Source organism: Hyperolius riggenbachi, chromosome 2, assembly GCF_040937935.1.
Source record: "Hyperolius riggenbachi isolate aHypRig1 chromosome 2, aHypRig1.pri, whole genome shotgun sequence".
In the NCBI taxonomy this organism is placed as follows: domain Eukaryota; kingdom Metazoa; phylum Chordata; class Amphibia; order Anura; family Hyperoliidae; genus Hyperolius; species Hyperolius riggenbachi.
The window spans coordinates 288,565,350-288,583,285 of NC_090647.1; the positions used below are offsets into that span (position 1 = coordinate 288,565,350).

At 42.6% G+C, this 17,936-nt stretch overlaps 1 protein-coding gene across 1 annotated transcript in view; it reads right to left on the reverse strand.

The window, feature by feature from the left end:
* Positions 1 to 684: 684 nt before the first annotated feature.
* The window catches only part of TINAGL1 (tubulointerstitial nephritis antigen like 1), a 92,209-nt gene continuing 74,957 nt past the window's right edge, over positions 685 to 17,936 (reverse strand). Inside the window, exons 10-12 of the mRNA XM_068268914.1 lie at positions 15,718 to 15,841; positions 5,202 to 5,247; positions 685 to 1,970 (exon numbers count right to left, since the gene is read on the reverse strand). Coding sequence (XP_068125015.1) covers positions 1,827 to 1,970; positions 5,202 to 5,247; positions 15,718 to 15,841 — 314 coding nt within the window. The 3' untranslated portion in view covers positions 685 to 1,826. The remainder of the gene's footprint in view (positions 1,971 to 5,201; positions 5,248 to 15,717; positions 15,842 to 17,936) is intronic.

Genomic DNA, 17,936 nt, shown 5'->3' on the forward strand with positions numbered 1-17,936 from the left:
GACTGCAAAAGACTTGAGACAGGGGCGGAGGTTCACCTTCCAGCAGGACAATGACCCTAAACATAAAGCCAGGGCAACAATGGAATGGTTTAATACAAAACATATCTATGTGTTAGAATGGCCCAGTCAAAGTCCAGATCTAAATCAAATCGAGAATCTGTGGCAAGATCTGAAAACTGCTGACTGAGCTGTAGCTGTTTTGCAAAGAAGAATGGGCAAGGATTTCAGTCTCTAGATGTGCAAAGCTGGTAGAGACATACCCTAAAAGACTGGCAGCTGTAATTGCAGCAAAAGGTGGTTCTGCAAAGTATTGACTCGGGGCCGAATAATTACGCACACCCCACTTTGCAGTTATTTATTTGTAAAAAATGTTTGGAATCATGTATGCTTTTCGATCCACTTCTCACATGTACACCACTTTGTATTGGTCTTTCACGTGGAATTCCAATAAAATTGATGCATGTGTGTGGCAGTAATGTGACAAAATGTGAAAAACTTCAAGGGGGCCCGAATACTTTTGCAACCCACTGTATATACTGTATGTATGTGCGTTTCCTTTTTCTTTAGGTGAGGTTACACTTTCAGTTTAGCAATGTTTAATGTAATATTATTTAGAAAATAGTTGTGGAATTGCCTATAGATTTGCATTTCTTTCAGTAAAATAAAAGAACAAATAAGCATTGATAGGTGAAAAATAATTTTATTCGAACTGGAATGTTGTAAATACAACAGTGGTTACTGTTGGAATCCCAATTAATGTGCACAAGGAGATCAGAGCTGGGATTTAAACAATATAGACAATCTCAATAGAAAAACATTTCAATAAATAGCGAATATTGTTCACATTTTCAGCATGTTTCAGGCTTTGTAAAGTTATGTTCTTAAGCTGTGTGTTGAATGCAATTCCCACTCAGAAGTATGCAGCTGATGCGATAGAAAAATTCTGCAGTGCGTGAGGAATACATGATCTTTTACACTGAGCAAGCTTCGGATGCTGATAGATGTTTAACACATGCGATATAAACCATGTATTGGGAGATATTTATACGTCCCTTCAGTGTATAGGTTTCTTTTGGTCCTAGGTGGAAGTGACTTTTATGTGGATACTTACTACTCCTCCAGCAGTTTAGCGAGGAATGTTTGTCTGTGACAGTTTCACAGGCCTGTGTGCCCCTCGCCTACACCCTCAAACAATACAGTTTTGATCCCTGAAGAGATTATGGGGCTATGTGCATTATTATCCTTTGTAAAGCCACTGGCTGTGAATCTCCCCTGTGTCAGCATCACAGGGTCAGTCTAATTAACCTTTAAATCTCTCTGCGCCCTGCACTCATCCTCATATGTGCCATTGGTTTAGCAGGGCTGCTGGGCATTTACAAAAACAAGGTGGTGGTTTTGAGAGAGTCAAGCATACTGATAACACATTTAAAAAAAAATGAAAATCGTTATGAAATATCAGACCTCATAAGTGCACGCATAGATTGCTGCCACATATTTACTGTGATGGCAGTCAATGCCAGTGATTTGACTATTAATATATTACAAGAAGGCACAAAATGTCCTCATTACGCTTGAAATTCTTTACATGAATGACCCTGCTTTTATTTATAGATCTTTTTGACAGTGTGCAGGTAAATAGGATGTTCCTGTCGGCAAAAAACAGTTACACTTACCTCACCCTACTCCAATAAATAGACTGGGTTCCCACTTTAGAACACCACCTAGGACTTTATGACCCTGCTGATTGACTGTGGAAATATGTGTAGGGTACAGCCCAAAGTCTGCATATATGAAAGACACAAAGTTCTCATATCCTGTGTAGTCACTCATTTCCTGCGTGCAACATCCTCCATGCTGACTCTGCCCCACACTCCAAGTACAAAGGTTTCAATCTCGCACTCATTTTCACCACGGGCTATGCGGAAATATCCTCCTTCTCCCCAGTCTTTGCCCCAAGAATTAGCAGCAAGCTAGGAAAATAATGGTAAATGTAAGATCAAAAATACACCTTAAATGCACTTTATCATTGTAACTGTAAATTATAGTCAGAAATACACAAAATACACCATTCCTCATGTCTACAATTGCTGATATTACCATTGTCCAAATAGATACCTAATGTGTTTTTACATCTTGGTAAAATTACTGTTAGCCAGCATACTTTTTCCTTTATGACTCACTATAAGGCAAGAACATTCCAAAACTTCCAAAAGCCTGCAAATAATACTGTATGGCACTGGCATTTTAGACTTATGAAAATGTGGTATCAATAGCAGGCTCCATCCTTACAGGGAACCTGAAGTGAGAGGGAAATGGAGGTTAACTTATTTACTTCATTTTAAACAATACCAGTTGCCTGGCTGTCCTGCTCATCCTCTGCCTCTAATACTTTTAGTCATGGACCCTGAACAAGCATGCAGATCAGGTGATCTGACTCAAGTCTGACTGTATTACCTACATGCTTGTTTCATGTGTGTGATTCAGACATTACTGATGCATAAAATATCATCAGGACAGCCAAGCAACTGGTATTGTTAAAAAGGAAATCAATATGGCAGCCTCAATATCACTCCCACCCCAGGTTCCCTTTAACTTGGCTGGCTTAGATGAAGCAAATTGTAATTGAATACTATGAGTTGGACCAAAGATAAATCAATGCAGATACCTATTGTTTATTCCCTACTAGACCTTAGACCCATTACAATAACCTAACAAAATTGAGACAGAAGCAGGTGGCAGGCAGAGGATGCAGCGACTTAGCATTTTTATTATAGAGGATTAAAGTTAATTAACTTAATTTGCTAGAGTTCACCAGGGCTAGAAATCTTTGAAGAACTTAAAGTGAACCTCCAGGCTAGAAATCTACTCCGCAGCACTGAAAAGGCTTGGTGGTTCTTTATCAGTTTCACAGCATCAGAACTTTGTTTTTCTTACCAAAGCCTCATTTTTAGCTGTGCAGAAGCTAAGCTCCGCCCCATTAAAGAAAACTGCCCGGGCATTTTTCCCCTGACACACACAATGCATGATGGGTTTTCTGATGTTGTTGTTCTCGTTGCCTAGCAGCTAGGAGGGGTTATCAGGACACAGGCCAGTTGGAACTGTGTCTCATGCACTCAGTCACCTCCTTTCAACCAAAAAGCTGGCTGCCCCATGAAATCACAAACATTTGCCTGTTCTTTTAAAACAGGGTGGGTAAGAGATTATATTACCTATCTATTTTAATTAACATAACTAATGTAACTTAATAACAGTATGTTTGTTTAGGCTGAAGTTCCTCTTTAAAGCAGAATTATACTTATGCTGGGTACACACAAGGCGTTTTTTTCTGTAAATTTTTTATCCGATCAATTTCTGATTCGAATACCGATTCAATTCTGTTATCTTTTCTTATCTATTTCCATTCACTTCTAAGAAATCGATCAGAAAAACGATCAAAAATAAGATCGGACATGTCGGAAATTATCTATCGAACCATCTATCTAACACAAAATTGTATAGTGTGTACCTAGCATTAGAATTTTTTCTGCCATAAAAGATTTATCACATGAATATCACATCCAAGAATGCAATCCTGTGGAAAAAATAGTACCTGTAATAGTTAAAATCTTTATTTTTTACTTTCCCTGGAGCCTAATCACATGTTAAAGAGAGACTGAAGCGAGTGTAAAACATGCGTGCCCCTGCTAAAACGCCGCTATCAAGCGACTAAACAGGGGTCCCTTACCCCTCAAATCCCCTCGTCTACTCACGGGGATCTCTTCCTGTTTGAGGCAGGGCTAATGCACGCAGCCCTGCCTTACACGCGTCTATCAGCGCGTATCTCCGCCTCTCCCCCGCCCCTCTCAGTCTTCCTTCGTTGAGAGGGGCGGGGGAGAGGCTGCGATGCGCCGCTGATAGACGGCGCTGAGAGGCAGGGCTGCAGCCGGTAGCCCTACCTCAACAGCAGCAAAATCTACGACCAAGTTGGTCGTAGTTTTTGCAAGGGGGGATTTGGGGGGTAAGGGACCCCCATTCAGCCGTGGGATAGAGGCATTTTAGCATAGGCACACATGCCCCTGCTGAATATAAGCTCTGAAGCGAGTTTTATTCTCGCTTCAGAGTCTCTTTAACACAGACAAAAAGCGTGTTGCAAGTAGCTGCCCCCATTGCTAAGAGATCTATGCATAGTGAAGGAAAGATGAGCTTCTTATTTTTCTTATTTAACACAGAAAGCTTCTGAGAGACTGATTGTAACAACTGCAGTGATTCTAAGCAAGAGATTCCATTTTCTTCCCTCACATTTGGAGTGGGTGCACACATGCGGCACATTTGGCAATTTCTGAAAAATACCGCTTTTTGCCCGTGATTCTGGATCAACTGCGATTTTGCCCTTATTGGCATTAATGCAATCACTCAGAGGAAATAGCAAGAATGTTGCAGGCAGCACTTTTGTTCCTGCCCTGCAATTGCAATGCTGCTGTGGACTCTTCTCCATAGCTTTTCAGTAGCAAAGCGCTTTTAGGAATCATTGGGATTCCTATGAAGCATAAATTACTACTGAAAGCGCTCTAGTGGGCAGTAGGCCTTAACGTTTTATTTAAAGCAATAGTGATGTAAAATAGAAATGGCTGCTAGCAGCACTGCACTAACTGTACTTAGTGATTGGGCAAACTGGTTTTGCACAGATAACATTACTTTAGGCCAAAAACTGTAGAACGATAAATACAGATTTGGAAGCCAGGTCTTTATGTTACATTCTGCCAGAGTGTAATTCTGCTTAAAGTGTAATAGCAAAGTTGGCCTTAGACCATTGTGACAGTGGCTGAAATGTGTATGAATTAGCAGTTATTGCAGATACATGCATTCACCCAGGATAGTCTGGATTCATATAGAAGAAAACAACATAACTGCCTCTGGGTGCAGGTATGTGCCCGCCAATACACAACCAATAAGTCACTAATAAGCAACCCTGATCCAGGGTCTCCTAATTACAAGACTTTAAAAAAATCCAAGCAAATTCTGTATGATTGATCACTTGTTTACTGATGGATTCCCAGCCTGGCAAAAGAATAAAAAAAAATCAGACCCCGTGTCTTTATCTAGCATACCCCCAGTTATCAGGGAAATGTAGTCCCCAAGCCCTAACTAGAAGAAAATCAAAATAATAGTAAACAACTATCATGCCATCTATGAACATAAAATGGAAGTAATTTCAGTATTACCCAGTATTTTTGTATTTGTCCATTGAGTCCTATCTCTTCTCCCCACCTAGTAGGAAAAACATTATAAAAGTTAGTGCTGATAAAATAATACAAACCTTAGAAATACTTACAGCAGGTCTGACCAGCTTGTAACTGTCCAGATATTTGCTGTGGTCTCTAGGTCACTTAAAAAAAATAGTCTCTTCCTAATCTGTATTATTATTTTAATATTACCGTGCCTTAGAACACATACAGTACATACAAACATATACAACAGTTCCTTTTCTTCATATACAGTATTTGGACAGCATGAGATTGGGCATAGTGTTGCCATGGGGATACACACAGCTTGAGGTAGAGCCAGACAGTATCTAAGCTAGAGGTAATAATGCACAACATTCCTAAGCAATCAGCAAGTGTGGAATTTGCTAAGATGAAATCTACAACTAGCAAGGTCACAATCTGTAGTACTTCCTGTACTTTCTTTATTAACGCTTACAACCAAAACAGTTACAGATTATTTTACAGGAGGCATACAATGCTGGTATTTCTTTGGCTGTATACAGCCTTCTTGGTCCGTTCTTTGGGCACATTTATAAAAGTATTAAATATGTAAACTTCCTCTTTATACATTGCTGCACATCATATACCGGTAATCGCACAATAGAAAGTCTGTTTATAAAGGATTGCAATGTCCTTTACTACAAAGTGAGGGCACAGATGTTCGTTGTGAATCTATTATTGATGTGGAGATCAATGGAGTCTCATGCTATCATTATTAACTGTAAATCATGTAATATATGTTTGAAAAACATGAGTCGAAGTAAGGAATGCTAGGGTGGAGTAAACAGCAGCAGAGATAGAAGGATGCAGATACTGAAGGACATTTAGGTTAGGTCACTTGCCCGGAGGTCTGCCTCACCGTGGCGCAAGTGTCTAGTATAATATACTTTGCATGCAAACCATATTGGAAGCTAAAGTTCCTCCTAGTTTAATAAATGTTAGCACTTGTCTTGGATGCAGGGCATGCATTTTACAGTCTGGCAGAGGCGGTATATGCCTGTGCGATTAACCATTCAATTGCAACATGTGTTTAGGGATGCGCAGCCTTTCCCCCCACCTTTCCTTAACTTTTTAACTATGTAACTGTCAGGTTAGCTGCTCCCAGCCCCTCCTCCTGAGTTTCCTGTTTGCATGATAAGTAGTAGCAGATTTGCATATGATTTGCATCTGAATTGAATGTGAAGTGTGCAGAAAATCTATTTAGGTGCTACACACTGAGCTGGTGGTCACTTCAGATGCAGCCTTAGTGGTATGCGCTGGCGTTCTCCTCACTGGAGGACATGCCTATAAAGCTATGTGCAGTGTGTACAGGTGTCCCCTGACATCACTGTCACCCTCTAAAGTGATTTGCCAGGATTTAATCACCTGACCTGATGTCTAAATGTCTTCAAAGCTTCTTGCAGCAATGTGCCGCTCATATGCTTACACAGTCCCCTCTCTCAGCCAAGGTCTATAAGCATTGCGTCTTTACAGCAATATGCTGTAACTACATCCTAAACATTCTTTAAAGATTGGAATTTTTTTTCTTTGTAAAGTGCCACAGAATATTTTAGCTCTCTATAAATCAATAATAATGAAGATTGTTGTGGATGACAAATATTGAAAGTGTGTACCTACAGTAGCCTTACGTGAAAAGCTTGTGCTTGGTCCTAAACTCAAACAACTTTACAGCACCTTTTCCCAACAGCAATTTCAAGATCTCTCCACACCTCTCCAGGTGTTAATGGTATTTGATCTGGACTTATTGCTGGCCACTTCAGAACTCTCCAGCACTTTGTTGCCATCCATTTCTGGGTGCTTTTTAACGTATGTTTGGGCTTATTGTCCTGCTGGAAGACCCAAGATCTTGGATGCAAACCCAGCTTTCTGACATGACTGTATACAAATGTCAAAAGGAGCAGGAGTTGATGTTACCTACAAGAGGTGTTACTTAGCAAACACAATAAAGTATGACATGCTGTAATCATACAGTACTGTTCTATGACTTGCTCCAGAAACCTTAGCAGTCCACATTAACCTTCTTGTCGGTTCAATTCACGCCGGCAAGGAGGCAGCGCAGAACTTTTTTTTTTTTAAATCATGTAGCGAGCCCAGGTCTTGCTGCATGATAGCCGCTGAGCGGCGGCATCCTCCCACCCACTCCGGCGATCAGAGTAAGCAGGAAATCTCATTCAGAACGGGACTTCCTGCAGGGCTTCCCTGGTCGCCATGGCGACGGGGCGGGATGACGTCATGGACGTTGGGACGTCACAGGGAATCCCGATCCACCCCTCATCACTGCCTGGTAGTGATGGGTCATTCGCGAACGAGCCGGCTCTAAGAGTCAGCTCTTTGCTGCGAACGACAAGAGCCGGTTCTCGGTTTTGAAAGAGCCGATGCCTCAGCCGCCCCACACAGCTCTGATTTGCTGTGTAATAAAGGGTGATGAGGCATGCTGGGAGATGTAGTCCTCCTCTTGCAGCTTGTAGGAGTGTATGGGGCGGGGCAGAGCAGTAGCAGGAGGGATTGCCCCAGTCAGAGAAGCAGCCTGGAGTTGTCAGGGAGACGGGGACGGGCTTTTACTCCGATTCTGAGTGGTGTCTAGTGATATTTAATGAAGAGCCAATTCAGAGCCGTAAGAGCCGGCTCTTTAATGGGAGCCGATTCAGAAGAGCCGATTCTCCAAGAAGAGCCAGAATTCCCAGGTTATTTAGAGAGGTTCACTACTGCCTGGCACTGATTGGCCAGGCTGTGCAGGGGTCGGGGCGGCTCGGCGCAGAGCTAACTGTTATGAAACTCTATACTCTCCAGTGCTGCAGAAGATGTCAGTGCTATACAAATACACAGTAATAATATGGTAAGACATCAGACTATGACTATGGTACGATTAGATTGTAAGCACCTCTGAGGACACTCAGAAAAGGAGCAGTAAAGTGTTGTACCGTGTTAGCCATGAGTAAAAGCAAGAAGTTTTGAATCAGGATGATACCATTTATTGGCTAACTTAGAGATGGATAAACAGTGAGCTTTCGACTTATAAAAAGCCTTCGTCGGACTGGTTCCTGACCAGAACTGAAAAACACAGCTTATATACACTGACATACAGAGGAGAAACATTCTTTAGCAAACATAAATGTAATTAGATGCCTTAACTGTTACTGAGGAGACTTTCCCAGGCATCCTATCTAAATTGATAAGATCAATAGAATCCTCAACATGACATAAAGCAGACTCTGGTGATGAAGAGACATCGTAAATTCCGAATTCAAATGGTAACTGGCCTGGTTACATGCACCATTAATTCTAAGCTTAAGAGAATTGTGGCATTTAAAGCCAGCACCTGAAAGCAAATAAAATGAATAGTGACAGTGAATTCCATCTTACACAGCATATGGCACAAAAATGAATGAAAAGATAGAAAAATTAAAATTAAAAGAACTGTGGCATTTAAAACCCATCGTACCAGCACAAGAAGTTGGAGTCCTTGTTTAAACCATCTTGTACAGTTTTGAACCAATGTATAAACTTAGTTTCTTGTGTTAGTCTCATGTTTCCCGATTTGAAGCCACCCATTAATACAGTGACGCGAAAATCGCTTAAACTGTGTCCAGGTAAACAAAAGTGTGTTGGTATTGGGAGATCAGTATAATTTGTAATATCCTTTTTCCTGCTGTTAATAGTGGATCTGTGGCGTGTCATGCGATCCCACAGTGGTTGACTTGTTTCTCCCACATAAATTCCTTTGGGGCATTTTGCACACATGATCAAGTATACCACATTAGATGAGTCGCAGGAAAAGGTGCCTTGTACTTTGTATTCCTGTTGTGTACCCGGTATTAGTATCCTGTCAGTGGAATGGATGTATTCACAGGTCCCACATGTTTTCCCTCGGCAGGGGAATGTTCCATTCTGTTCTTGCCTATTTAAGGCACTCCTCACTATCATCTGCTTAAGATTGGGTGGCTGTCGGAACGCAAGGAGGGGAGGTTCAGGGAATATCTTTTTCAGTCTCTGATCCTTGTGTAGAACAGGATGAAGTTCTTTTGCAATCTTTCTTAAGATTTCCAAGCGTGGGTTGTAGGTTACTACCAGTGGGACACGGCTCTCTTCCTGCCTCTGCTTGTACTCCAGGAGCTGAGTCCTAGGGATGTTGTTAGCTTTCCTGATTTGGGTCTCAGCCATTAGAGGATTGTATCCCTGTTTTATGAAATTCTTCTTCAGGTAACCCAGGTGTTTGTCTTTGTCATCCTTGTCAGAACAGATCCGATTGCATCTTATTGCCTGGCTGTAAATTATGGAATTCTTTATATGTTTGGGGTGGAAACTGTCATACCTGAGGTATGTGGGACGATCCGTCGGTTTGCGGTACATGGACGTTTGTAAGCTGTTCTCTCTGATGTATATGGTGGTGTCAAGAAAGTTAATCTCCTTGTGAGAGTAGCTCAATTTCAGTTTGATTGTGGGATGGAAAGCATTGAAGTTCCTGTGAAATTGGACAAGATCCTCCTCACTTGCAGACCAGATGATCAAGATGTCGTTGATAAAACGGAAGTAGGCAATGGGTTTTATATGACAAGTATTCAGGTATTCTTCTTCAATCTTTGCCATGAAGAGATTTGCGTACTGCGGTGCAAACCGTGAGCCCATTGCCACTCCCATTTGCTGCAAATAGAGGTCCTCCCCAAAAGTGAAATAATTGTGTGTGAGAACGAATCTCATTAGTCCAGCAATTGAGTTTATAGGTGTGCCCAAACCTTGAAGATATTTGCGACAGGCCGCAATTCCATCATTGTGGGGAATGTTGGTGTACAGAGACTCTACATCCATAGTGGCAAGAATGGTGCCTTCAGGCACTGGGCCAATGGCTGCCAGTTGGTTCAGGAGGTGTGTAGTATCCTGTATGTAGCTGGGTCTTTTACAGACTAGAGGCTTCAAAATGTTTTCCAACCACCCTGAGATATTCTCTGTGAGAGTTCCATTCCCTGAGATTATGGGCCTGCCTGGGTTCCCCTCTTTGTGGACTTTGGGAAGCATGTAAAAGCAGGCGGTTCTCGGCTTTTCCGGGATAAGAGTCTGTACATGAAGCCTGGTGTTTACGGGCAATTTCTTTACCATCCTATTGAGTGCCATCCTGTACCTTTTTGTTGGGTCCTCCTGTAATTTGGCATAGTGCATGGTGTTAGACAACTGTCTTTGTGCCTCCTGGATATAGTCACCGGTGTTCATGATGACTATGGCACCCCCTTTATCCGCTGGCTTAATAATAATGTCCTTATTCTCCTTAAGGGATGTGATAGCTTGTTGCTCTTGCAATGTTATGTTATGAGCCAGTGTTTTTCTTTTATTCAGAACCCTGTCAGAGATTTGGCGTCTAAATTTGTTGATGTATTTGTCCAGGGTAGGATTTTTTCCAGCTGCAGGGGTCCATCCGCGTTTTTTTGTGGATCTGGTGTGTGTTGGCTCATTATCAGTAGTGTTGCAAGATTCCTTGTCATAGTAGTGTTCCTTGAGACGTAGCTTCCTGAAGAATTGTTCCATATCACCACAGAGTGCAATCTTGTCTATGGGCTTTGCAGGGCAAAATGACAGGCCTTTGCACAGTACTGCCATTTCAGCTTCAGTGGCCTGATAAGAGGAAAGGTTAATGACACCTGTGGGTTGCTCTTTCTCTGCTGCTGCGGTATCCAAGTGTCCACTCTTTATTTTGAGTCTCTGAAGTTTTTTCTTCTTGTTTTTAATTAAGATCCTCTGCAATTTCCTATAAAAGGTCTGTAGCTGTTCCCATGCTCCTGTGGGGTCATCAGTTAAAGATGATTTCAGACTTTGTATATGGTCCTTCACAATCCTCTTCAGGTTATAGCAGATTTTTATTAGGTTGTTTCGTACTCTCTCCGAGCTCCTCCTGCAGATTTGTTCTGCAAACCTGCTATTGTATGTATGCAGGGTGGGATTCTGTATCCTCAGTCCTTGTGGTATAAGGTTCTCCTTTTTGCATGTAGTCAAGAAAAAGATGTCGCTGTCCAGCTGTGCAAGTTTCTTTAGGTCTTTTTTCAGTTCCAGGAATGTGCGGTACATTGCGGTATCTTTCAGCATAGTAGAAGCAGTAAAGTGTTGTACCGTGTTAGCCATGAGTAAAAGCAAGAAGTTTTGAATCAGGATGATACCATTTATTGGCTAACTTAGAGATGGATAAACAGTGAGCTTTCGACTTATAAAAAGCCTTCGTCGGACTGGTTCCTGACCAGAACTGAAAAACACAGCTTATATACACTGACATACAGAGGAGAAACATTCTTTAGCAAACATAAATGTAATTAGATGCCTTAACTGTTACTGAGGAGACTTTCCCAGGCATCCTATCTAAATTGATAAGATCAATAGAATCCTCAACATGACATAAAGCAGACTCTGGTGATGAAGAGACATCGTAAATTCCGAATTCAAATGGTAACTGGCACTCAATAGGATGGTAAAGAAATTGCCCGTAAACACCAGGCTTCATGTACAGACTCTTATCCCGAAAAAGCCGAGAACTGCCTGCTTTTACATGCTTCCCAAAGTCCACAAAGAGGGGAACCCAGGCAGGCCCATAATCTCAGGGAATGGAACTCTCACAGAGAATATCTCAGGGTGGTTGGAAAACATTTTGAAGCCTCTAGTCTGTAAAAGACCCAGCTACATACAGGATACTACACACCTCCTGAACCAACTGGCAGCCATTGGCCCAGTGCCTGAAGGCACCATTCTTGCCACTATGGATGTAGAGTCTCTGTACACCAACATTCCCCACAATGATGGAATTGCGGCCTGTCGCAAATATCTTCAAGGTTTGGGCACACCTATAAACTCAATTGCTGGACTAATGAGATTCGTTCTCACACACAATTATTTCACTTTTGGGGAGGACCTCTATTTGCAGCAAATGGGAGTGGCAATGGGCTCACGGTTTGCACCGCAGTACGCAAATCTCTTCATGGCAAAGATTGAAGAAGAATACCTGAATACTTGTCATATAAAACCCATTGCCTACTTCCGTTTTATCGACGACATCTTGATCATCTGGTCTGCAAGTGAGGAGGATCTTGTCCAATTTCACAGGAACTTCAATGCTTTCCATCCCACAATCAAACTGAAATTGAGCTACTCTCACAAGGAGATTAACTTTCTTGACACCACCATATACATCAGAGAGAACAGCTTACAAACGTCCATGTACCGCAAACCGACGGATCGTCCCACATACCTCAGGTATGACAGTTTCCACCCCAAACATATAAAGAATTCCATAATTTACAGCCAGGCAATAAGATGCAATCGGATCTGTTCTGACAAGGATGACAAAGACAAACACCTGGGTTACCTGAAGAAGAATTTCATAAAACAGGGATACAATCCTCTAATGGCTGAGACCCAAATCAGGAAAGCTAACAACATCCCTAGGACTCAGCTCCTGGAGTACAAGCAGAGGCAGGAAGAGAGCCGTGTCCCACTGGTAGTAACCTACAACCCACGCTTGGAAATCTTAAGAAAGATTGCAAAAGAACTTCATCCTGTTCTACACAAGGATCAGAGACTGAAAAAGATATTCCCTGAACCTCCCCTCCTTGCGTTCCGACAGCCACCCAATCTTAAGCAGATGATAGTGAGGAGTGCCTTAAATAGGCAAGAACAGAATGGAACATTCCCCTGCCGAGGGAAAACATGTGGGACCTGTGAATACATCCATTCCACTGACAGGATACTAATACCGGGTACACAACAGGAATACAAAGTACAAGGCACCTTTTCCTGCGACTCATCTAATGTGGTATACCTGATCATGTGTGCAAAATGCCCCAAAGGAATTTATGTGGGAGAAACAAGTCAACCACTGCGGGATCGCATGACACGCCACAGATCCACTATTAACAGCAGGAAAAAGGATATTACAAATTATACTGATCTCCCAATACCAACACACTTTTGTTTACCTGGACACAGTTTAAGCGATTTTCGCGTCACTGTATTAATGGGTGGCTTCAAATCGGGAAACATGAGACTAACACAAGAAACTAAGTTTATACATTGGTTCAAAACTGTACAAGATGGTTTAAACAAGGACTCCAACTTCTTGTGCTGGTACGATGGGTTTTAAATGCCACAGTTCTTTTAATTTTAATTTTTCTATCTTTTCATTCATTTTTGTGCCATATGCTGTGTAAGATGGAATTCACTGTCACTATTCATTTTATTTGCTTTCAGGTGCTGGCTTTAAATGCCACAATTCTCTTAAGCTTAGAATTAATGGTGCATGTAACCAGGCCAGTTACCATTTGAATTCGGAATTTACGATGTCTCTTCATCACCAGAGTCTGCTTTATGTCATGTTGAGGATTCTATTGATCTTATCAATTTAGATAGGATGCCTGGGAAAGTCTCCTCAGTAACAGTTAAGGCATCTAATTACATTTATGTTTGCTAAAGAATGTTTCTCCTCTGTATGTCAGTGTATATAAGCTGTGTTTTTCAGTTCTGGTCAGGAACCAGTCCGACGAAGGCTTTTTATAAGTCGAAAGCTCACTGTTTATCCATCTCTAAGTTAGCCAATAAATGGTATCATCCTGATTCAGAAAAGGAGGACATACGCAAGAGGGAGATGCAAGTGATTGGGGGGGGGGGGAGAAAAGAGGTAGAGGCACAAGACAGAAGGCCTGGTTGGAGAGGAGAAATGGCAGGAAGGACTCTCATCTGGATTGCAGATATCACAAGTGCTGTTTGGCAGGGACATGCTGTTAAAAGGAGCCACTAAAATCTGAAAAGAGGAAAGAGTCATGGGGGAAAACAACAGGGCGGGAGGGGGAGCTGGGGAAAAAGATAAGATTACCTGCAATTTAGATTAGCTTGTAGTCAGCTGTCAGCACCTGTACCACTGGCTTCTGCAACAGCAGACTGCCCTGCATTATTGATTAATTACTCTGATCAAGATGAATAATCAAGTCTAGGGCACTCTGGTACTACAGCAGCCAGTGCACATGGCTACTAGTGACAGGCAACTTCTGAAGCACTTAACACATCCTGCCACCTCTCCCTGCTAAAGTCCCAGCAGCAACACAGCAATCATTCTCTCTACTCACCCTGCTACTCTGCACATATACTCACTGCAGGCTGTGTGTAAAGAGCAAGGAGACACATTGCCCATGGGACAGGAAGGGGGAGGAGTGCTACATCTAGTGCAGGAAGTAGTACAGTCCCCTGCACTGCCTGCTGCTATTTTACAGAATGTTGCCCAAACTATGAAAAAAAAGGTCCCAGGTGGAAGGACACAGTGGCTGAGCACCACAGTGGCACCCCTAGCCATGGCTACACCCGGTGCTGTGAGCACCTGCAGCCTTATGGTAGGTACGCCACTGATCTGGATATTGTATATTTTATATCCGGTATAAAACATCCCTTTTATTGTTTAAAAAAAGACAAAGCAAAAAAGCTTTTGGTATAATTAATTTGGGCCACATAAAGGGTTGACATGTTTGGCTTTTTGTTTCATTTGCTTTCATTCCAGTTGCCCAGTTTTACTTGCCATAGAATTCACTAATAGCCTCACATAAACATTATCACGTGCATGCTTGTCATGTTTTGTTGCTACTCTTGTATACTTATTTAATTGCCAAAGTTATTCCTGGCCTGACATTAGACCCTTGACACCAGCTTGCCTCAGGATAGCAAGGGTAGCACAGGATGTAATGGAGTCTCCTTTTGGGTGGAGATTATATTCATTTGCAAGACTGCACTGTGTCCTCTCGTACCCTGTGAGATTACTCTGATGCTTCCTGCCTCTCCCTTCCGCTGATTTCAGGGACACTAATGTTTTGCCTGCATCCTTCCATGATATTTAATTGTCTCTTACAATGACATAGATGTGTTTATGTGGTCAAAGTGGCAGATAGGAGATATGAAAAGCGTTCCTTTATATGTGGATGTGTAAAAGCATTCAGAAGCAGAACAATGTGAGCATACTGCATTGAATAAACACGGGATTCCAGTTTTTCCTTTGTGTATTTTTAATGCACATCTATTATATTTATCTTAAGTGGATGATTTTTTTTCCTTACTTGCATATTATTTTAAAGGATACCTTTTCCTGTACACATTCCTCAGAGAATGCTTAAAGAATTGCCCTCAAGCAATGGCGCATAGTTTGCTTTACTGATTGTGTCCCATTTAGCAGTCTTCACAGAGCAATGGCAAGAGAATTCTTTATTAACAGTTGGCTGAAATGTCCACTGGGCCATCTATTTCCCCCATCTGCTGATGTCAAGTACACGACCACTAGTCCATCATCCACCTTTTCATAGAGGGGTACTGATTAGCATTCTTATTCTTATTATTCTTTTTAGAGTAACAATGGCTACAGTTTCTAATTACTGATATATTTCCTGTAAGATATCATTTTGAAGATAGATCATTTCAGCTATATAATTTATTTAGCCAACATTAACCAGCCTGATCCGTTACTCACCCAGTAATCCTTACAGAATGTGTTCCATGACGACGGAACCTCTCTGGCTCTCCAGCCATGACAGGTATATGTCTGTAAATCCCGTTCTGATACATAAAGAAGTCTTCATGAACCTCCATTATGGCTGGAAAGGAGATATTTGTGATATATTTACCAAATAATATTATCACAGCATTATATAGCTTGAGTACTGAGCATGATACCATTTTCATGCACACTTACAAAAAAACGGTTATAGGATTAGCTTCTGGGAAACTCACTCACTTTGTTAAATCCGAGTGCTCTAATGAATGAGATTGTGATGAGCGAGACTCCCAAAAGCTAATCTTGTATCAATTTTTTAGTGCAAACAATAGTTATCACACACAGTACTTGAGTGTTTTGATAGCACATATTGTTACACCACAATAGCATTTACTTGAAACATTGATCAGTTTTTACCATAAGTGATCATAGTGTGATCATAAATGGAAGAGAAACTCCGCTTCACCGGCTGAAAATGTAAAAAGTCCAACCTTTATTTATTAAACAATTGACAGCAGCACATCAATAGCTATTGATGCGTTACTGTCCATTTTTAATAAATAAAGATTGGACTTTTTAAATTTTCAACCGGTGAAGCAGAGTTTCTGTTCCTTGCTCCCGATGTTTGGGATGGTCTGTAGTGGACCTTTCACATATCAATAGTGTGATCATAGTCTTCATAGATAATTATCAATAGTATTGTGAGTTAGAAAATGGGAAGAGACTAGCATTGGGTTTTTGGTTAGTGTTAGAGTTAGGCTGGGACTATCGGTTAGGCTACTGTTAACAATAGTTTAAATGATAAGTTAGGGTTACTGATATGCCAGATGAGTTACTCTTAGTCTTAGGTGAAAAATCAAGGCTGATATTAGATATAAGGGAGTTATTACGAAAAAGGTAAACACAATATGAATATTAGGACTGTTGCGAGGTATCTCTTAGTAAGCTGTTAAAGGGATATTTAAGTCAAAAATAAGAAATTATTTTTACTCACCTGGGGCATCCCTCAGCCCCCTGAAGCTGTATGGTGCCCTCGCAGCCTCGCTCCGATCCTCCTGTCCCCGCCGGCGGCTACTTCCGGGTTCGGCGACAGGCGCTGACAGGCTGGGAACGCGAGTGATTCTCAGCCACTATATCACCCTCTATGCAGCAAAAGCGTATATGTTATACGCTATAGCAACATAGAGGGTGATATAGCGGCTGGGAACGCGGAGAATCACTCGCGTTCCCAGCCTGTCAGCGGTGTCGCCGAACCCGGAAGTAGCCGCCGGCGGGGACAGGAGGATCGGAGCGAGGCTGCGAGGGCACCATACAGCTTCAGGGGGCTGAGGGATGCCCCAGGTGAGTAAAAATCATTTTTTATTTTTGACTTAAAGGGACACTTAAAGAGACTCTGAAGCGAGAATAAATCTCGCTTCAGAGCTCATAAATAGCAGGGGCACGTGTGCCCCTGCTAAAACGCCGCTATCCCGCGGCTAAACGGGGGTCCCTTCACCCCCAACCCACCCCCCGCAAAAGAGTGTCGTAGAAAGGTCGCAGATTTATTGCTTCCTGGAGGCAGGGCTAACGGCTGCAGCCCTGCCTCCAGTCGCGTCTGTCAGCGGCGCATCGCCGCCTCTCCCCCGCCCCTCTCAGTGAAGGAAGACTGAGAGGGGCGGGGGAGAGGCGGAGATACGCGCTGACAGACGCGCGTGGGGCAGGGCTGCGGCGGTTAGCCCTGCCCCAACCAGGAAGCGCTCCCCCGCTGCACCGAGGGGGATTTAGGGGTGAAGGGACCCCCGTTAAGCCGCGCTATAGCGGCGTTTTAGCAGGGGCACACGTGCCCCTGCTATTTATGAGGTCTGAAGCGAGATTTATTCTCGCTTCAGACTCTCTTTAAGTCAAACAAAAAAAAATGAGTTTTACTCACCTAGGGCTTCCAACAGCCCCCTGCAGCTGTCCGGTGCCCTCGCCGTCTCCCTCCGATCCTCCTGGCCCCCGCCGGCAGCCACTTCCTGTTTCGGTGACAGGAGCTGACAGGCTGGGGACGCGAGTGATTCTTCGCGTTCCTGGCCACAATAGCGCCATCTATGCTACTATAGCATATATCATATACCATATAGCAGCATAGAGGGTGCTAATGTGTCTGGGAACGCAAAGAATCACTCGCGTCCCCAGCCTGTCAGCTCCTGTCACCGAAACAGGAAGTGGCTGCC